This window comes from Lagopus leucura, unplaced genomic scaffold (genome assembly GCF_019238085.1).
Source record: "Lagopus leucura isolate 7727_CA_CO unplaced genomic scaffold, USGS_WTPT01 Super-Scaffold_1, whole genome shotgun sequence".
NCBI lineage: Eukaryota > Metazoa > Chordata > Aves > Galliformes > Phasianidae > Lagopus > Lagopus leucura.
Window position 1 is genome coordinate 8,960,515 of NW_024962250.1, and position 22,626 is coordinate 8,983,140.

General features: G+C 39.2%; 2 protein-coding genes across 3 annotated transcripts in view; one reads left to right on the top strand and one right to left on the bottom strand.

Moving 5' to 3' along the window:
• Positions 1-666: 666 nt before the first annotated feature.
• Positions 667-2,431, top strand: LOC122176523. Its single transcript, XM_042865120.1, has 2 exons — positions 667-766; positions 1,358-2,431. The coding sequence occupies exons 1-2, from the start codon at positions 763-765 to the stop codon at positions 2,014-2,016; spliced, it is 663 nt and encodes a 220-aa protein (XP_042721054.1). The 5' UTR covers positions 667-762; the 3' UTR covers positions 2,017-2,431.
• An 8,850-nt stretch (positions 2,432-11,281) lies between these two features.
• TTBK2 (tau tubulin kinase 2) overlaps positions 11,282-22,626 on the bottom strand; it is a 76,966-nt gene continuing 65,621 nt past the window's right edge. For both annotated transcript variants that reach the window (XM_042864331.1, XM_042864321.1), the window contains 2 exons: positions 14,575-15,839; positions 11,282-13,604 (listed from right to left, as the gene is read on the bottom strand). In XM_042864331.1, coding sequence (XP_042720265.1) covers positions 13,136-13,604; positions 14,575-15,839 — 1,734 coding nt within the window. In that variant the 3' untranslated portion in view covers positions 11,282-13,135. The remainder of the gene's footprint in view (positions 13,605-14,574; positions 15,840-22,626) is intronic.

Consider the following 22,626-nt stretch of genomic DNA (forward strand, 5'->3'; position numbering starts at 1 on the left):
GGGGCGGGCTGGCGGCGGGGAATCCCGGCGGGGGGGAGGCGGGCGGGGGCGGAGCGGGCGCGGGCCGGGGCCGGGGCCGGGCCCCCTCCCCATGTCAACACGCGGGGCACGGGGCGCCTGCGCCGGCCGCGCGCGTCCTTTCCTCTCATGCGCGGTGTTCCCTTCCCCGGCGGGGCGCGGGGCCCGGCCTAGCGGCGGCGGCGCCCGCGGGCCGGGCCGGGGGAAGGGGCAGCGGCGCCCCCCGCGGGCCCCCCCGGCCCCCGGCGGCGGAGGATGGCCGAGGACTCGCCCAAGCGGCGCAAGGCCAATTTCAACGAGGCGGAGACGGAGGTGCTGATCGAGCAGGTGCTGAAGCACGAGCGGCTGCTGTTCGCGGCGGGGCCGGGCCGCGCCTCCCCGGGCCAGAAGCGAAAGGTGTGGGAGCTGATCCGGCACAAGGTGAACCCAGTGGCCGCCTGTCCGCGCGACGTGGAGGACCTGAAGAAGCGCTGGCGGGACCTGAAGCGCCGCGACCGCAGCAAGCTGTGCCGCCTGTCTCAGGGCGGCGGGCCGCCGGGCCCCGCTGCAGCCCTCGGCCTCTTGCTGGCCCCCGAGGAGCTGCCGCCCGGCGCCGCGCCCGCCCGCCGCCACCACCACCACCACCACCACCACCACCACCACCACCTGCACCCCCGCGCCTACGGCTCCCTGCTGCACGCCGAGGCCGTGCCCATCGTGGGCGGCATCGACACACTGGAGCTGCCCGGCGCTGCCGTGGGGGAGATGGGTGAGTGCGGGGCGCCGCCTTCGCGCCTTGACGCGCAGTGCTGCGTGCAGCCAGCGGCCCGTGACACTACGGCGCAACGGCACGTGGGAGCGGACCTCCCGTCCCGGCGGCGCTAAGCCCCTTCTGTCCACGTTTGTAGATCCCGTTCTTGAAATTGCAGAAATAGAATGCCAGCGTGCAATCCTAGGCTGCCCGAAGTGCTGTGACTACGTATGGTTTTGTGTCCCAGAGAGAGGGGGCGTTAACGCGCTGAAACAGCAGCTGCAGTACACAGGGATTCCCCGCGATCGGCGTCACCGTGCACACACACAGCACAGAACAAGATTTGTCTTTTGGAACCTGCATCTTAGCCCCCGCGGTGGGGACAGTAAGGGAATTACAATTCACGGCTATTCAGTAAATGGATCTTTAGGGTTTTCTTCCCCTCGTATAGAGGTGATGTGTGTTCTAAAAGCATCAGCACAGTGCAAGTTGCTGCGGTAGGGTCTTGGTTCAAGGGTGGTGGGTGTGCTGAAGGGTAAAAGCACACCTGACTTGACTGTGAAGTTCCTCACTGACTTTGCTCTGCTTTTCCTCTCCCCTCATCTCTAGGATTTAACGATGATCCCGGCCCATCTCATCAACCCGGTCTTGAGAAGATAAACCTAAAAGAAGAGATAGTGGTGAAAGTGGTAGGGCCGGAGGAAAGCCCTGAGGACATGGCAGTAGTCCCACCTAGCCAGGAGCAGCTACCTTATCTGGGGACATCGGGTGGTGCTTCCTCAGGGAAGGTAAAAGCCAAATCAAAAGGCAGATCCCAGGCAGACCAAATCGGAATAACTGAAGCGGACCTAGTGCAGATTCAGCAGACCCATATGCAGGTGATTCAGTCTGGCTTTGACAGTGTCAACCACAATCTTCAGCTGCTGCAGCAAGGCATGCAGGATCTGAGTAACAGCCTGAGCATCATGGCGCATACGCTTGTTGCTATCAAAAACGTCTACATGAAAAACAACACCGGCCCAACTACATACACCACCACCTCTACTCAGACCACAGCCGGGTACCTGAGCCCGGGTTCTCCCCAGGTTTCCCCTGCTGAGGACAGAGGCCGGGTGCAGATGGCTGGGAGCAGCAGCAGGAGCAGCAGCTGCAGTTCCAGCTCTACATCCCAGGAACCAGGTCCTTCAGAATTTCCCAGGCCCCCCCTGAGAACCATTAAGAAAGAACATCCAAACGGCTGCTACTACTTCTGCTTTGCAGACATGTAAAACTTGAATATATGTACAGTGACTGTGGTGTTAGGTGCTGTTGTTTGTTCTGCTCCAGCCTGTGACTTGAAGGAGCAAAGTGGACTTGCCCCCCGCATTTTTTCCCAGTGGGAAATGTTTCTCTATAGGAGGTGGCATTAAACACTAAATACCAGTTCTGTTAACTCAGTTTCAGTTGGCTAATGTTTTTCTGCTGTTCTCTTTATCCTCTTACTCTCTCAAAAACAAACAGATTTATTTTGGCTATAACTCTTGTCTGTATTACCCTTTGTTTAATGTGACCTTTTGGAAAATAAAAGGCATGAGATTTGGGTGAAAAAGTAACGTTATGGTTACTGACTACCAGGAGCTGTCTTACATGAGTTGCTTAGTTTTTGTTGGTTTTTTTTTTTTAATTAAACAAATGGCAAAATGAGCTGGTGTTTTTAAGTAGTTGCTTTTTGTAATACTTATAACTGTTCGCTTGTTTGCTGTTGGTTTGAGGTTTTGTTTTTCTAAGTCTCAGCTGTGCAAGGAAGATATGGCAGGAAGGGTTGGATACACCTGCTTCCCTGAGGAATGGTTTTTAGGATTGAGCTGTTGATGATGGATGTGCTTCTCCAAATTCGTACAGCATTGCTCCATTTGGCTGCTGCTCATTCCCAGCTTGCCAAATGCATCTTCTCAGAGGCATTTTGTTTTACTTCACTAGCAGAGCAGGCTATTTCTTGTGATATTATTAAGATAGAGACATAAAGCAAAAACAGTAACTGACGAGTGATGCCTGGCTTTGACATGGAATGACATTTCTTATTATGGCTTGTAAGCAGATTTTGCAAGCTTTCTGGAATTGGTATCACTTGAAATACAAAGAACAAAAAAATCTTTCTGCATTGTTTTACATTTAGACTTGCTGTTAAATAAATTACAGGAGGCAGAGTCTGATTCTGAATAGAAAAATGTTCTTGCATAGCTCATGAAAAGAAGTTTTTATTTTTACCTATCAGAGAGATTAGTAAAATCTGCCATGCTTGTACATCCGAGGAAGAAGAACTCTGAACAGGAGGAAAATATTACTATTGATGCTATCATTAAGATATGTGGAAGACTGGTGTTTAGAGCTTGTATATTAGTGCCTTGTAAAAAGCACTCCATTTATATTTTCAGCGTACTCACTGAAGGAAATACAGCAACCCTCTCACCTGCACTGTTATCCTATCACCTAAAAAATCATTCAAGTCCTCCTCATAAGCATTTATCACTAGTATAAAATTCTAAAGATAAATTGGCCTATGGTAATGGTCACTGGTTTTCCAGTGATTCTGCACATATGTTTTTGTTGCACACAAAGTGGCAACCCAACTACCCCTTTTAGCAGCATAAGAACAAGTAAACATCAGGCAAGGTATGTATATTTTTATGTCAACTTGGACAGTGCACTATACTACACAAAAATACAGGACTAATTTCTTCCATCTTTAGGGGGGGGAAAGTAGGCCATTTTCATTGAAATGTGATAAATATGGGAGCTAACAGTAGCTGCAAATAATGCAAGGAGTGCATCACCAGTTACACACTATTAGAATAATTACCTCAAAGCAAGGGATTTCATCTTAGGCCTGTGCAGGAGTCTGATGGAGCTCAGGACAGCTGGATTTTAACAGGTTTCTTCTGAGGCATTGCTGAGCAAAGAATGGAAACAAAATTATTTAAGAAGCCCAAAAGAACTATTTAAGAAGGAAACGGTAGAAGAGGATGACAAATCCTGAAGCTTAGCCAGGTGCAGTTCAATTGCAGCCACCACAGGGAATTAACACAAGGTCTATGCCCTGGAGGAGGTTCTTGGCTCCTGGATTCCCTTATAAAAGGAGATGGTGTGAGTGACAACTACCACTACCTTACTCATAAAATGCTGACACCAAAAGCAGGATAGAGTTAACCCTCTTAGAAGCATTTATATTTCTCCTCCTCAGTACAGATGGGATCTGCCAAGCCTTCATTTGTGTTTTGTTCGCATACAAAAAGCAGCCTCTCAATCTGTGATATCCCAGGCTGGGTTAGAAAAATGTAAGTGAATCAGAAGTTTACCTGGTCTTTTTGGGCAGCTATTTGAGCTTGTCCAGAGTGCAGTAGCCAGTTCTTTCTGTATTTCAATTCTTTCTTCAATTATTGATTCTTTAATTTCATTTACTCCAGCCTTCTTAGGGAAAGCTAGCTTGTGTGTGCTACACAGCTGTCTCACGTTTATGTTTCCAAGAGAGAAAGTTATGGTCCAGGTGCAAAGAAGTGCAGCAAGATTTCAAGAGCTAGTGGACCATGTCTGCTGTGGTTGTGAAGATGGTTAAAAAAAGAAAAAAGTGCTTCAGAAATCAGATGAGCAGATCTCAGCACTGATCTCCAGTGGTGTTCCTGTTCCAGCCTTGGATCTTCTTCAGTCTCTCAATTGTACAGCGTAGGTATGACGGAGCTGAGTGTAGACCACTCTCTCATTTTGGTTATGATCACTATTTATGTAATATTCTAAGCAACTTAAGATACTGAGATATCTCACCTCCAGTAAGAGCATGTACACTTTTATTTTCAAATTCCAGTTAATAAAGCTGACTTTCTGTTTCTTTCTGTGTCTTTTCTGTAATCAAATGGTGGCTTTACTGGGAACACTAAGAACAAACACCCTCCAGAAAAGCACAACAGTACATTTTTAGCTGCTCTTAAGGGCAGAGCTGGCCTTTAATTTGCTTCACATACACCGCATAACAGTGGCAAAGTCAAGCAAGAGATCCAGAAGTTTTCTCCAATTCTTCTAGACTTCCCTAGCAACCTTATTCTGCTGTGCAAAGAGCAAGCAGTATTTTCCACAGCACACAAGGACTAAGATAAGTGTGCACATAGACCACAAATACTGTGATGACATTGTACTTTTATCTAGTTTTTCTAAAAAGAGAAATGAAAGGATCTTGGATGGAACTAGAACAACTGGTTAACACTGCATCTCCATATGGGACAAAATGCCCAGATTCAATAACAACTTCAGTAATGTTTTTGCTATCTGCGGCTAAATTGTATTGCACAGAGAATGAGACTTTACAAGAGGCTGTAAAAGCTTGGCATGAATGTCCAGACAGCTGGACAAAATAAATTTATTACAGTGGCCTGTGGCTAAATAAGAAATTATAATTTAGCCCATTTACAAATTAATATGTTTAGCTGGCTTGCTACACAAACAAGGCTGGGATCCACCATATCATCACTAAATTGTTCTGATTTGCCATGGCAGTCATTTGTCGTTTGGGTGAATGCAGAGAGGATGGATAAAGAACATGAGCAAATAGAGAAGGACGCCTTTAAGGAGGAGGGTCGAGTTGTTCCTAATGTTACTTATTACACAATACATCAATATACTAAACAGTAGAACTCTCACTGACTCACTCTTGCAGTACGAGCATCAACTTCTTTTGCAGTAGTACCAACTGACACTTGCTTTTTGCTTTCTCATAAGAGAAAACAAAGTTTTTCTCCATCTAACGTACAACAAAAAAAATTGGAAAAAAAAAATCAACCTTATACAGTATATTTGAAGCAGTAAAATCACCATACAAACACAATCAAGGATTGAAGTTTTGCATGCTGAATGAATATTTTATTTATAACCAGTTTATAAAAATAAAATACAAAATAATTTGAAAACAAAACTTAAAACATTGTACAAAGCCTTGATATGGTACAAATGAGAAAATAAATAATTACACCTTTATGTACAAATGACCATTACAAGCGCATCAACTCTCTTATGTTCTTGGTTGCCTGAGCAAACTTAAAAGAAAAAGAATGGCTTAGAAGATTTCCTAGGAGGGGAAAGAGAACAGCAATTATTGAGATAAGTAATTTTGAAGGACTCAATATGTGTCTTATCCAATGGTAACAAATAACCTCAGAACTACTTTGCATTTAATTTAATCATGATGCAGATCAAGAACTTAATTCCTTATGGAGCAACAACATTGTATTTTTAGCTAATACACCAATTTCATTCTTTGTGGTATTGCCCAGAGATTTTCAATTAGCAGCCATTGGTTTGCAGCTTCAAAAAGTCAGTACTTGTCTGAAGGCATTGCTGGTGATTTCCTTGATTTAGCAGTTTGGATATTCATAGGAAAGCATTTGAAAATTGACACCTGTTCTCTCTCTCTCTCTCTCTCTCTCTCTCTCTCTCTCTCTCTAGTACACACTGCAACTCAATTCTGGGTTGATTCTACAGAAAATCAGTTAGAAGTTCAAGAATAATTTTAAGTGTTGCATTCCAAACTAAGAAAGCAGAAGATGCAGAGAAGGCTGCTGGCCAATCGTTCCAGATCTCCAGTCATACCAGAGAGAAGGAAAAGTTGTGAAATGGACCAAAATCCCTCACCACACCTTGTGTCAAACCGTTATGACCTTGTCTGCCACAATCCAGATCAGGGCTTAAAAGAATCTGAAGCCATGCAGACCAAGCTGGTCAACATTATGTACCTTCGAGAGCAAGCTGGCCTGCTGCTACTAGAGGTCCCTTACATAAAAGTTAGGTCAAAGATCAAGTGATCGCAAAATGAAACAAACATCTGTAACCAATTAATACTAGCTGAATTACCACAGCCAACTGCGGACCATCAGGACCCTGTATGAGTAGCCCACCTGCAGTATTGTTTTCAAAAGAAACAGTGGACTCAGTACTCTTGGCCTAAGCTGACTAACAGCAGTAATTCTTACAGAAAGTAAGGGATCCAAAAGCAAGTCATGTCGCAGTCTTTACTAAAAATATGCATTTTTCCAATTTAAAATAAAGTAACTGAAAATGCAAGATTTATAAGTGAATTTATTCCTTCAGTCCCTACACAGGAAAAAAAAAAAGCTAAACAAAACTAGGGTCTATTTTAATGAAAGTTTCACTTGCACAAGAACAGAAAGGATCCAAGCTGTTTATGTGGACTGGGGAGAAACAGGAGCAAAACGCAAGCTAACATCTGCACTACAAAAAAAGGCATTGCTCAACACTTAGAGCAGAAACTTCAAATCCACATTCATTATTATTTGTACGTACAACTTTGTGCGTTTAAATTTTGCATTGCATTAGTGGGAATCCTGACGTACTTGAAACAAAACCAGAATTTCACCCAGGATTTTGGCACCAAAATTAACCAGTGAGCTGGAACTCTTCTGTAGTAAGGAAGGAGCAGGGTACACAGGTCTTGTTGCAGAGCACTGCAACTAAATTCCTGTTCTCTGAAAGACAATTTCTCTACTGCAGCAGTAGAGGAAAACCAGCCAGTCCCTGGAAGCTGTGGGTACCCCTTGCAGCCCAGGTTCAGCTTCCCTGCTGGGGTTTGCAGGTCGCAATTTGCTCTGCGCTAAATTTGTTGTGTCAACCACATGGTTGTATTTATTGAAGAAATCTCCCAAAAGAAAAATACATAACTCCTGTAGACAGCCCACATAATTGCCAGCCATTGCAGAAAGTTAGAAAAGCAATGCTTATTAATCCCACAAAAGTATAAAGTTCTTGAGGTGTTGTCACTGCTCCTGTTAAGAGAGGATGTGTTACCAGCAACAGAGAGTAAAATCACCCTATATAATCAATCCTGAAAGGCTGGAAAAATTGCCAAGTCAATACTTTAGACTTTAAAATAATACATTCCTCTTATTCCTCTTCAATTCTTCCTTAAAAACAAACAAACGCTCAGAGGTTAATATTAAAAATCTGGTTACTTAGACCACCAAATGAGGCTTGTTGCTACTGTGATTAAATAAACTCAGCATTTTGCAATATCTTAAGATAATTCCAGGTAGTTATTATAGAATCTAGACTGAATTTCATAACATTTCTCTTTTACAGATGTTACACAGAGGGGAGAGGAAGACTGGCTTCAAGTGGATAGCTGAGGTATCCTTGTGTGAGGTGAGTGTGTTTATGTGGTTGCACACATTGGCTAAGAACAGCATGATCCACACCTACGGACTGCATGGAGCCAAAACACTGAACCTTGCTTCCTTTTATCAAAGTTACCAGTCACTGCAAATTGTGAACAAGACATTTCAGCCAAATCAAAACAGTTCACTGCCTACTTGGTTTGCTAAAGAAGTTGAATAAAAATATTCTATGGAGAATGCATTACATGGGATCATGGTATTAACCTAGACACCTGAGAACCCTCTTGCACACTGGCATTGAACAGACAAACATGGCTCTCACCACCCTGCAGGATCATTCCTGCATTAAAAAAAAACAAACAAAAAACAACTTATATCAGAATATTCCATGAATTAGTTATTGAGCTCATTAGTGAGTTTGAGCTCCCTTTTATTCTCTTGTTTCTTCTGGAAGATTCAATTTCTCTCTCATTTTTAACATTCATACAAAAATTGTAGGCAAGTATTCCTGGTTTGCAACTAAACCTTTACAAAACATTGAAATAATCATCTTTTTAGCAGAATTTCTGCTCCTTACTGTCCTACAGAAATCTCTATTTCATTATGGAAAAAAATCTGTTTACAGGAAAGTCCCCACCATTTAACTGGCATTGTCTACATTCGTATCAAAGAGAAAAATAACACATTTCTAGGAGCACTGTGATCAACCATTGTATAAATGTTACTGGGATAAGAAAGACTTACAGCACTTTTGCCAAAAGAGAACTACAGGATCAGGCCCTGTAAAACTGAAGAGAATCAACATTAGGGCATGGCAAAATTATGGCAGATAAAGCAGAGATCAGACCAAGTCAAAGCACCACAGACCTCAGCTCACTCTGGTAAATGAGTTTAAGTAAACGGGATGCAACAGCTGAGACTGTTTCTACCTATATACACACATAAGCATGTGTATATATGTATATAAATAACATATATTTCTATATAGCATACAGTATTTAGGTAAATGTGTATATTCACACATGTACAAAGGTATATTTATATATATATTAAAAAATTAAAATTCTGTGTTTTGCCAGCGATAATCAATGCCATAATAATTATAAATTCTAACTGGCAGAGCTCTTGCAAGCCTTTTTCAGTTGAAAAATCTCTGAAACATACAGCACCAGACCTTTCCTTCTACACCATGACTGTTTTGTGAGGTATGATAGAAAACTTGATCTCAAGCATGGAGACTTCAAGGCAAGAATACGTTCTGATTTTCCAAGTTACAGCTGGTGGCTATAACTCCCCAGAGGTCTGTGCCTCCTGAATAACTGCACATACTAGCAGTTGAAACCTCATATTGCTCCTGCCTTTGAACACTGAAATTGTTCATGCTTACTGATCCTACTCAAATAGATAGGTGCCTACCATCATATGACTTGCCAATGTCGTTATACTGTATGACAACTCCTGTTATTTTTAACAGTTTTACTTAGCAATTAGAATTTGCAATTAATAACAAATTTTGTTGATATTAATATTGATTTTCAAGGCTGTCACTCAAATTCAGTGTATCATGTAAAACTGTAGGACATAATTTTTTGTGACATGTTCTATCTTTTCAAGTTCTATTTTATTTTACAGGCTTCTGCCTCAATTTCTCTAAAAATGCTTTAAAGTGTTGGAAAAAACAGCACAGGTAACACTGTGAAAAGGAAATACACATGCAGCATTTTCATCCAGAACATGCCATGTCTCCATTGCACTGCACTCCAAAGAAATGGATACTTGAAAAGCACAAAGCAACAGCTCCTTGAATTACATTGTTTTTCAGCTAAAAATTGCTATACAAGTTGCTGGATGCTTAAGCAAAATGACTATAGCTGTTGTGTACGATGGAGAGAAATCTTCCCATTCCTGAAAATTTGTTGCAGATACTCTATGTAGATCCTTCATTCCCCTTCTGCACAAGGGTCACACGCATACACTGATGGTTTTATGTCAGTTGCATATGCAAGTGTCGGAGATTACAGAGCTCATGATTAAATGAACACCCTGGAAATAGTACAGTAACAAATATATAGATGAGGTGATCAATTGACTGCTATCTAACTACATTAACGAGTTGCTACATTAGTCTATAGTATGCAATTCTGTATGTTTTTGGCAGAAGGCAACAAGCAATAAAAATTTCTAGAAGAGCAGGTAATTCAAGTCATATTGCTCATAACCACTTTCCTGTTTGCATTTTCATCATTTTCTCACTAGTCCCTGTGGAATCCGCAGCAAGAAGCATTCAGTGATATAGAGGCCTTTTACCTTGTACTGCACTGAAAGAAGCCTGGATTATCAATCATGATTCATCTCTTACCCTATTTTGGCATAGTCTACTACTGTTACATTGGCAACTAGTTCACGTACAGGTGAATGTCTACAACATTGGCTTATTTTGTATAGAATCATAGAATGGTTTGGGTTGGAAGGGACCTTTAAAGATCAAGTAGTCTAACTCCCCTGTCATATACAGTAAACTGCAGCAATGAACAAGTCTGTATTTTTGGAAAGAGCACAAAAAATCCTTAGGTGTTAATATTCTTTCTCATCTATAAAGAAGATTCTGTTTCTAGATTCTGTTGTACTAGAGAGAAAATACAAACACCTCAAACTTCAGCATTTCAGGAGAGCAAGCATAAAATTGGCACTTATTCAAACTGACCCTATTAATGTAGGAATTAGCTCAAAGGACCTTAACAAAATGGAAAATAAGGGAGAGTGGAGGGAAAATAACCTTAGGCTGCTATACCACCTTAACAAATAATTCCAGCAGTGCCCAGAGTAGAAATATCACAAATGGGAACCAATGTTCTCTCTTTTTCTTTTTTTTTTTTTTTTATGCCATGAGGAAAGCAGGAAGGAAAGATAGAATTGTTGTTGTCACATTCATCTATCAAGTATTCATTGACTACCACTGTACCTATATCATGAGTATTCACAACAATGAAGAACATACATTTTAAAATAAAATGAATAATCAACAAGCCCTATTTGTGATAAGAAATGAAAATACCTTTCAGTTTCTGTTCCTGTTCATGTGCAAATGCACACAATTCTAAAGAAAGACAGAGAGCTGCAAGACAAAATGTTGGCTGGTTGAGAAATCAGTAGTCCTTCAATCTTGTCCCAAGATATAAAGGTTGTTAGACTTTGTGCATTCCAGACTTTTTTTTTCTCCAGGAGATAGGAGATGCAATTCCAAGAGAATTCAGGAACTAACAGGGAACTGCGTTATGTGTGGTCCATAAATTACAAGTGAAAAATGAGAAAGTGAATTTATATAAGCATGTACATATATGTATATATAAATATTTATATTATATAATTTACCATGAGGACATGCAATTATTGGTATAGCACCTATTATACAATATAATACAAAGGAATAAGACTTTCCAGTGGTACAGTTTTGTTTTTTTTTTTTCAGAAAAAGCAGGTATACCCTACCTATTGCATTCATCTGTAGTGATTGAAACCTGAATGAAATTAAGGTTCTACGCTGTGCTACATTGCGTATGAGAAACAATATACATATAAACAGTAAGAAAAATCAACATAGTCTGACAGAGCAAGTGAAATTCAGTGCAGCTCCAGGGCAGCTTTAATGCAGCATTAGAATGTGTTAGCTCAGAGACAAAATATTCCCTTTTAATCCAAAGGTATTCATTTGGCAGAGGTTAAATAGAAAAAAGCACAGATGCTGGCTGGAGAGGCATATGACTACAGCAAGCAGATCAGCAGCTGACAAGTCTCCTACACATCCAGTATCTCCACAACTGTTATAACCAAGGAGAGCTGGCCGCATCTTTTTTAGGATTGCATTCATGCTCGTTACTATTCTTAGCTAGTACTCTCTTCTGAATGTAGCAAAAAGTGCTAAGTGTTCTCTACTGAGATTCTGTAGAGCACGAGAGATTAAGTAACTACTAAAAAAAAAATCAGAAGAATTAGACACTGTGGACTTCACTGGCAGATAACAAAGTCTGGCTATCAAAGAATGATTTGGGAAGAGTAACAAAAACCCAATAACAAAAGTATCTCAGATTGTTTTCTATGTATTTTGCTGTAATGATTCTTACTCAGATTTTGTAAGGTATTGGCTGTATTTCTGTCACCTGAATCCTCCCAAGGAGTTTACCTTTCATGTTTTTATTAAAACAAATAATCTTGGTTATAATCGATTCTATACTGTAAGATCAGTGATTTCAGTGATCCATAACTACCAAAATAAAAACAAAAGCCAGCAGTAACAAGGATTCTTTTTGCATTTTGGTTAGGGAAAAATCAGGCACTCCTTTTCAAACATTCATTGCAATCCATTGCAAATCTGCAACATTCAGTGAACTGCAGACTTCATTCTCTCATCTCCTAGATGAGGATGCTCTTTCAAATTCTACCTACTAAGGTAGAACCCCTTATGATTCCCAAAGAAGTGTAATAACATGGAACCAAGGATTAGCTTATTGGATCATAATTAGTACTAAACAAATTTCTACAGAATATCACTACAAAAACATCTTAGAAACTGTTAATATCCATACTTAAAATTTTGTCACCAGAGTAAAGAAGGGGCAAGAAACACGATACTTCACGAAAGTAAATCTGTGCTATAGTAGATAGGGGACAAGATGAGCACTAAGTGACTTGGATGTGTGAAACTCAAAATGAAAGAGAATCATAAGGTAGAAATACCATTGTCGTATAAACTGTGCTTTTTTAAAACTATAAAGACTATGCTTGAGCAGCACTTATCTCCCAAGTGGTGACGTTGTTTTGGGAATAATGGTTTTGGATTCCTTAAATAATTCTTGAGACAAACCTTAAATAATTAGGCCAAATCTTCTAGTTAAGTAAACTGAAAACATAGAGATACTCTTTCTAAACACTCACCTTGGAGATATTTTTTTACTTCAAACACATTCCACCTCTTTGACTACCTGAGTCATTCTTTTCTTGCCTTCTACCCCTCTTCCCCCCAGATCTGCTTGCTGCCTGCTCTTAGGCAATGTCTGGCCACTCATTTACAAAGTATGCTTTCTCATGAGTAGTTTATGAAGCTTACGTTCTTAAAAAGCGCAGATTCAACACTTCTTTTTTAAATATACTTTTTTGATTAATTTTTTAAATACACAGTACACAGACACAACATGCATCAGACTTAAGAGGCGGATTTATACCTGTCAAGGCCCAGTTCCTATCTGCTAAGCTTAGTGGCTGATTTGCTCTTTCCTGTGGGAGTCTTAGTGTTTGGGGAATGGTATAAGGAACTGCCAGATCCTTTCAGACCATTCTTGCTTGGTTTGTTGTAGCAGTGCTCTTGCTGGCAGGATCTCCTAGAAGATGAGGAGCCTGAATGGCTAGGAGGTGATTTACTCCTCCCAAGATGTGGGGAGGAACTCCTCTGATCATGGTGGGTTCTTCCTGCCCGTGATGGGGAAGAACTAGCAGTACGGGGTAAGGAAGAGCTCCTAGGGGAGGCACTGGGACTGCGTCGGGGGTTGACAGGACTTTTGGGTGGTGTTTTTGGACTGTGTGGAGATCCTGGGCTCTTACACTGTGTAGAACTCCTTGGTCTTTGAGATCCGTTCTGTAGAATTTGAGCCAGACGAGAGATAAGATCTGAGTCTGAGCTGCTACTCCCCAGGACTCTGTATCTGCGTAACCTTAAGAAGAAATGAAGAAAAAATATTTCTGTTTCAATCTACTCACCAAAATCCAAATAGACACACAGTATGATTGGAAACTAAGGAGGAGTTTACATGGCAGAACAGACATCTGAATGTGAACTTTCTTGTAAGGCAGAGATGTTCACATCTAGGTTTTGGCCTCCATGTTGTTCTAATCAACCCAATAATTAGTTGTATAAATTCACCTACATAAACAGTTTAAGCACCTACAAGAAAATTGAAATTTCCTAGCGATGTTGAAGTGCACAGAAAAGCAATGCTTACAATATCTATTTTGATGGGATGTATCCATTTCTGTCCATCATCAGTACACTCCTATACACAAAGGATGACAAAGCAAACCACAACTTCCTTCCGAGGATTTCACATTACTGATTATATCATAATTCTCCTTATCCTGGTAACTTAGGCACTGAATAAACTAGATCATGGTTGTCTATATTGAGAACCTGCAAAGGAGCATTTCTACAGTTCACTCTGTCATCCATTAAGTGGTTGTTTTTACTTAGCCATGATCAGAGCATAGTTAATTAAGTTCATACTGATGGGTGGACTCTCCAAACAAGAATAATTAAAGCTTCTACAATAAGGACAGTTCAGTGTTAATCGGGGCTGCGTATGATAAATCCTACTGATTTCTGTAAGTTTGTGAATAATTGACAGTTCTGAGTAAGTGGTTGCATTTGAAGAAGGATTTAGTTACAGACTGACAGATCTAGAAATTTTGACTACACACGTATTGATGTATAAAACTTACTGGTGAAGCAGACTAGCAGTCTTTCCTCATTCATTTTCCAATAACGCAAGGTTTTTCAGAGAATTGAAGGCCAGCAATTAAAAAACAATAAGGATGGGACTTCTACATGATTACACGCTGCATAGTAACTGCAGCCTAGCTCAAATCCATTTTCAACCTGAAAACCAATCTCTATTTTCACTGTGTTACCTTGCTTCTACCCCAGGCCTAGTAGGTGGTCTTCCAGGTGGTGGCCGAGGAAGGAAATGAGTTGAACTTGAACCGTTGACTTGATCAGTAGTGGCCCAGGAGACTGGTCTGGGTATCTTGCTTTTTCTGGACTGAGGGCTGCTTGGAGATAAATAACTATCTTCTGTCTGCTTGCTGAAATGAGAGTCCAGTGTCAGTTTAGAAAATGAGGATAATACATCATCCTCAGAAAATGGTACCGGAGCAGCAGCCATTTTTTCCTCCAGTGACTTATCAGAGGCACTTGAGAGGTCACCAAGAAAAGATTTGAGCTGCCTCTTTTCCACAAGTAGTCTCACCAAGTCTGTCTGATGGGCCTTTTTTAAAAGAAGCTTTTCCTTTGCTGAAACAGGAGAAGAGGATTCTGATGTTGAGTCTATTTCTTGTGCTAAAACCGGGATTCGGCTCTGCCTGAATACAAAAGGAGATTTAACTAAGTCCTTCTTAGATCGATGAGAATTCTCATTTGCTGAAATGCAGTGAAATAACTCTCCATTTCTGGGAGCATTTTTCTCCTTCTTGTCCTCCTGGTGCAAAAAAGTAGTAAGAGCCACTTGGTGGCGCTGCAAGTCCTGGACATGGACTTCTTCCTTATTAGAATGAAAACCATTTTCCTGAACTGGTGCTATTTTGCTTGTTTGTCTATTAACATATGGGTTGATGCGTCTTGACGGAGAAAATTCTGGTGTTTCAGGTGCTGTTGACTTCAGAAGCTCATCTTGATTTGGCACCAAGCAGACAGGCCTTGGCTTTGATTCTTCAGCAGCATCGGTATTAGTTAGAGGTTCTTCATCCACAGATTTCGAACTTCCCGGCAAAGAATTCTGTTCTTTGCTCAGCATTACAACAGCATCCTCAGAAACCACTGGAAGTAGTTCTTCCTCAGTCTCTACAGGAAGCTTTTCAAGTTCCTTCTCTTCCTGTCTCCCACTTTGTTTTTCAGGTAGGTCCTTTTGGCCACTGCTCAGGACACTGGTACGTTCTTTGACATGTTCTTCCCTTTCAAGCACTTCTTGGCTGATATGAAGTACCATATCTGGTCTGCTGCCACTAACTGTGGTATCTCCTGTCACAACCAAACACGGCAAAGTTTCCCTTGGAGATAAAAGTTCCACTGTTTGTTCCACAGACTGTGCATCCCGCTCTCTTTTATCTAGCTGGTGGCCATAATGAAAGCTCTCTGAAGCAGACTGTGTGGATGCCACAGAAGGCCTGGGTATCGTTACCTTAAAAAATTTGAGAAGGAGAAGGTGAAAAATTCAGGAATATCATAGAAAGCATTCTTTATATTGCATTTGTGATTTCATATATTCAAAATACATTAAATAATGATTCCTATGAATCACAATGATTAAATAATCCCTGAACTTCATAAATTATGTATAGGTAACTAGGAAAATTAGATACTCTATCATCCCAAGACAGAAATGCATAACATAAAAACAATCTCAGTGGAAATTGTTGCAGTTACCAAGGAACATCCTGGAAAAGAGACTCAGATTAAGAGGTAAGCACTTTACCATTTTACATTAATTTGAATACTTTCAGTGTAAGTTTAATGTAAACATAGAACTTTAACAAGTACACCACAATACTTTCTAGACAAGTATAGAAGACAAAGAACACACTGAGGTCCAGATTCAGGAATTGACTTAAACTTCAATTTAAGCAGAACTTAGACACTGTTCTCAAAAGAGCTAATAAGAAAACCTTATCTACCTAATTAAATACATCAGTACCTCTAATACCTACAGCTCAAAAATATTCCTGAGTGCACAAATTTTATCTATTTCCTTCCCTATATAAGCTTACGTCTTTTTTAATTATTAAACTGAGCAAGCAGGTCAGGACTTCTTACTTAAGGTCATTAAGAGATTCACAAACTAAATATTCACACAACTAAATCTCCGGATGGGTCTAATCTAATCCTAAGTGCGCCCAAAGCCTATATACAGTATTGACTCAGAGTCAGTGTGAAAAACGATTGAGTATATAGCTCAATTGTTGGAGAATACAGTCAGGAAATAGGAAACCTGCCTTCATGTCTCTTTCCACCCTGAGGGACACAAACCCTCTTTCCCATCAAGTATGGGCTGAACCATAATGGATCTGCTCTTTTGCTTTCCTACTGAAGACAGGTCACTGCACAGTAAGAAGTGCAGGAGTCATGAGGTCGGGGGTGAGGTCACACACAAGTGACAGGAGCTCCTGAAACTGTTGATTCAGTGACAGTAGAAGAGACAACTATTGATCCTATTTCCAAATAGTCTGTGGTACAGAAGACAGATTTCACTTGAACTTCTTACAGAAATTATCTAGACATGCTGCTGAGCTTAACGTGTTGTTTGTAAGAGCTAGCGTGTTGGTACTTCTGGACCAGCAACAATTCATACTGTGTACTCCAACTTCACAAACGCAGAACTCTCCAAAATAAGAAATGCCAATGAACAGTCAAGGATATACATCCTCATGGGAATCTGAAGATTCTTCTCTAAAATTCTTGCTGTTTTTTTTTTTTGTTTTTTTTTTTTTTTTTTTTTTTTTTTTTTTTCCACTTTCTTGATAATCCTGTACATCATTCCTATCAGTATGCACACACATTCACCTACATGGAACAAGAGCATATAAACAAGAGTACTATATAAACAAGTGTACTATAAACAGCTCATTAGAACAGAACACAAAAAAAATAAATCACAGTTTGGAATAGAGATGAATTAAAGAGAAGGTAATTGTTTGTTAAAGAAAATATTTCTGTACTGTAAAATGTTTTCTGAACATACTTTACCTAATACAATTTTGGAACTTAACCTAAAAAGCATGGCTTTATTATTATTTCTTTTTCTTTTAAAGAAAAGGAGCAGAAATAACTGAACTCCTGTTTTCTGAATGTATCAGTCTGTAGCATGTTCAACGAGCTGAAATTTATTGAAATTGGGGGGAAAAAAGTCATATATTAAAAACAAAATGAAAAAAAAACCAAAACAAAAAACCACTGAGACCAGCAGCAAGAGACTAGCTTTTGTCTCCCAGTTGGATCATTTTTTTAGTTTGATGTAATACAGTCCCTATATGTTTGCTGAATTGAAGTTCTACCTTGACAAACAAATGGAGATTGTTTAGTTTCATTCAGCAAAACAGTCCTCTTTGCCTATTCTTATTCCCAAGTCCAGCTCTTTCTTCCGAAAGACACATCATTTCTCTTGAGTTAGCAAATTCTTACTGCAGAAGCTTTCCTGTGAGAGAACCAGTGCAAATCAGTTTGGCCACAGCAAGAACAGAAGAAGTAGATATTTGAAAAAAGCACCTATTCATGATTAAGTCAACTAATACCTAAATTTGAATTTGAATTTTAATACCATAAAAATGGTTTAGCAGGAACTCTGCATAGAAAGAAAAAGAAATAAAATAGGGAATAGGTCTGGTATAAGAGACAGGGGAGTTACAATCAGCTCTATCTTGTTTCAACAAACCATTCCACAGGGCTGCAGGTGGAATTTCCAAAAAAGGAAATCCTGTAAAATGCTTCCTTTTCAAAACTTTTTACCTGATGAGCTACACTGGTAGTTAATTCATATCACTTGCTAATTAATAAAAACCAGGCTTGTCTCCCACGTTTCTGAAAAATGATGGCTTCCCATAGAACAGAATGATATCTGGTGGACTCTGTTTTGGGAAGTAAAACAGCCTCCAGTGTTATTTCTCTTCCTGGTATTTTTCCAGAAGAGCTGCAATTGCAGTTAAATTTTTTTTTTTCTTTGCTTAAATACATTTACACAGAAACTTTTTTTCCTTATGACATCTCCCTTATATGTCAATCCTTTTTTAGGTGAAACCAATTCTGATGTGAAATCTGTTTACAGTTTTCAGTCTTCATCTTCTCTGCCACAACTAGAGAGAGCAGTTTCTAGCCTTTTAGACTGCTCTTGATCAATCCAGATTTAACCCTTATATCCAAGAAATGCAGGAGTAGACTTGTTGAAGAATCTACAATAGGACAAGAAGGAGCTTTTTGTGAAAGAAAAACACCGAAATAAGAGAAGGAAAGAAAAGTGCGCTAAGTATCATCAGAGACTCTGTAGTGCTGAGTAGCTCAGTTTCAGCAATGGCCTACTGAATGCATGTTTCACTTTCTTGAATTGTGCTCACTAACAAAAAGAAGTTTGTTGTCTCAGATGGTCAATAATCTTTTTGTTATTCTTTTCAAAGCGCAAGGATTAAATTATATCCCTAATAGGCTTGACATTTCATTTACACATGCAAGAAATACAAATCATGCAGAAGTGCCTCTCACACAAGCATTCTTACAACTTCAGATGCAGCTAAAAGAGAGGGAAAAAAAGAACAAGACCAAAAAGAAACACAAGGGATTTTAAAAAGCACTATTATATTATACAATTTTATTTACTTACATAATAATAATTTTATAATTATACTTGTATAACAATTTCATTATTATACAAGTTTGATATTTGAGGTCTCACAGGATGAAAATACAAAGGGATACACATTACGCATTTACTGAATGCTAGTGTTTTCACACTGTAGGGTTGTAAGAACATCCCTAGAAAGGATAGAGAGACTGTTCTTTGAAGGTGAATGCCGAGATGGGGCCATAAGGATGAGATGTAAACAACAGCAGAAGAAAGTTTGGCAACCGTGAAAGGATATGAAAATTCCATCCTAACTTCTGAATTTAATTATGAGCCATGACAGATGTCCTTCATGCCCTTAACTCTCCTCAAACTCTAAATAATTGTATAAAAAAACTCTCAAAGCAACTTCAAAAAAAAAAAAAAAAAAGCAACATATAGTTCTGTAACCCTAATCATCCCATAGTCATCTTCCTTGTGAAACCTTGCACAACGGAAGTGAAAATCAAGTAGCCTGAGAAGGGCTGATCCTCAGATGTGCAATGTACACCAGTTTAAATGGTGGTTTAATCTAATTCAGGGACACAGAAATCTAAAGACTGTTTGATACATATCTAGTTACGAAACAAATAATACATGGCCAAGTATGCAAAACTAAAATTCTGACTTCATCATAAGTAAGTTTTGTACTCTATTTTCTTCTGCCACAAACTACAATCATATCCTGTAAGATTTCTGTAGCTAATTACATCAATTTTGCACAACATTGAACCTGAGGAACAAAGATTATAATGTGCTGCATCTAAGAAGAAAATGTTCTGTATATTGTCTCAGTCCTTCTCAGTAAACTGCTGTATCATATGCCTTCTTTTAAAGTCCTGGAATTGTGACAATCAGGTAGATAATGCTATAAACTGATTACACCCAGTATGCTGGAATTGTATCCTCCAGTATTTAAAATCTGTTCTGCACAATTTTCTTCTTAGATGCAATGCTCCTTTTATTCTGCAAAAATATCTCCTTTTATTCTGGAATATTTAAATGAAATTATCACCACTACCTTGAATCCAGCAGTCTTCCCTAAATGATTTCTTAATTTCATTCTGTTTTCTGAGGCATTACATTAGATTGAATTTTCTTCAAGAAGCTTTACAATATACTGAGTGGAATGTTACGAAAGAAAATGAACAAAACAACAAATATCTCTTAGACATCCTTTATGGCATCCATCAGGCTTTCTTCTCTTTAAACTTTTGACAGGCTGCAACAGCAAGTGATATGCTGGGATCAAACCTTCTGTGAATGTATACAGCAAATTGCAGAGGAATGAAATAATGGTCTTTGGTTGACAAAGCAGCTAAGTTTGAAAGATCTAAAGGTGTAAATATGGATTACTGTAAAATACTAGCAGGTAGGAACCTGACCTTGCAGCAACAGCTTCTTCCCTCCACTCATCAATTTAATCTTCAGAACTTCTTTCCTACCTTAGATAAGTTCATGTATCTATGAGATCAAACTTCACGTGTCTTTTCTCTTTTCCCTTCTACTTTTCATCCATTTTTGGCTCTACAGCCTGGAAGCAATATGATCAACGTTAGTACAAGCCTGTAGCTTCTGCAATACCAGTCTCCTTGAATCTTTCCAATTCACCAGCTTCCTCTTACTTCATAATTCTTTCCCTATTGCTTAATTTTTCTTCCACAGCTATATACTTCTGCAAAGAAAATTCAACTGCAATTTGTATGAAAGGATAAAAGAAATGCTAATATCCTGTAATTTACAGCTACTGTTACTCTCATGTGATTGAACCACTGTGATGCTTACATATTCTGTAGGTAACTTACCAGCTGACTGTTCAGAACAGTTTTCCTCAAAATTCTCTGCATCTATTGTTATCATTCCTTCTGACCTTCCAGAGTCTAATCCTCTGTATTCTTTATTCTTTAATCTGGGAAGGGGATCCTTCCCAGATTAATGTCGCAGAAAGGAAGAAGCTGAACAAAATTAGTTCAAGATTTCCTAAAATACATTGTCTCTTTCTATTATAGGCTAACATGCTGATAAACAGGACAAATATATGACTGCAGTTCATGGTGTTATGGAGCCCGAAGACAACTCTTAAGTCTTGATACTCAATCCCTTCTGACATATATACAGTATTGCAAGCATTGCATTCATTTGAACAAACTGGCAGTCCCCAAGATATTACACAATTGGTAAAATCCACACACAACACGCTCTAGTCTTAACCTGGAGGAAAAGAGCATATGAAGATAACTCTCCACAGCTCTTAGATTACATTCTTTCTACTGTTCTATAATGCTATCTTTTGCATCAACCTTTTGTGAAGGATGCAAGAAATTGGAAGAGAAAGAAACACAGATGCAGAATTAGAAAGCTACAAGACAACAGTGTTTTCATATCCTCTGAGGTGACGGCTATCTTTTGAGGATAGAGAACACACAGTGTGTACAGTCTTTATTTAAGTGCATCTATTATTCATGGCCTAGTTTCAATATTCTTTAAATATCTCCCTTTTTCAGTTATTCCTATACCACTTAACAGGTAAAGGAAGGTGTTCTTTATTCTAACAAAAACCCCTATACTCACATATCCACAGGGCTAATACTGACTGCTCTGTAAGAAGTATCTTTAATTGCTTTCAGACAACGATTGTCATTGTAATACGGGGTTAATTAGTTTGTTAATTATGTGACCAAAACAAGTACTCAATTTCAAACTTCCATACAATATGTACATCAATTAAAGAATATTCTTCAAACTTACTTATGTTGTATAGAACTGCTGGAATTGCTGGAGAACTGGTAAGCAGCTGCAATTCCAGATAATTACTTTATAGCTCTCACACAATACTCCTGTCATATATACTGCAATTAAAAATGGGCTAGTATCATAACACTGTTCTTCAGTTTCACAGAGAAAGTCTTTTTCTAACAAAGCATCAGTTTGCCTTAACACACAGTTCAGAGATGTAAAAACACAGCAACTGGTATCACACTTATCTCATGCTTTCATTTCTGTCTTCACAGAAACCAAATTCCCATTTTATCATGGTTATTTTCTCATGGTATAAAACATGTAGAGATTAAAACCACTGAAGAAGCACGGCCACTTCATGATATTTTCCTGTGGAAAGTTGGGAACTACAGATTTCATGAGGACTGTGGCTTATGTATCAAAGCTAATGAATACATATCACTCTAAGGAACACAATTCAATCAGCATTTCTAAATTGAGATTTTACTACATATCTAACCACCTTCATAGGATGGTAATTAGATTGCCACGAGAGGTCATGCCCAAGATATCCTGCTTTTTCAGTTAAGAAACAAAGCAAAATGCTACAAATTAGAGTGGTTCATCCTGATAATAGAGGATTGCAAATACAATGTTGCATTTATTTTCAATTCCTGGTGAAGATATTTGATATATAAAACGCGCTTAAAATATTTTTGAAGCTACTAGGCACGAATCGATAATAATGATACAAGAATCTTTAATCAAGTCTAGTTTCAGCATCAAGCTATCAGAAATACATCAGAATGTATTTTTTCTAACTTTAGAATAATTTTTTTCTACTTGTGAATTATCTTTTTGAAGCTAAGTTTTATATTAACAT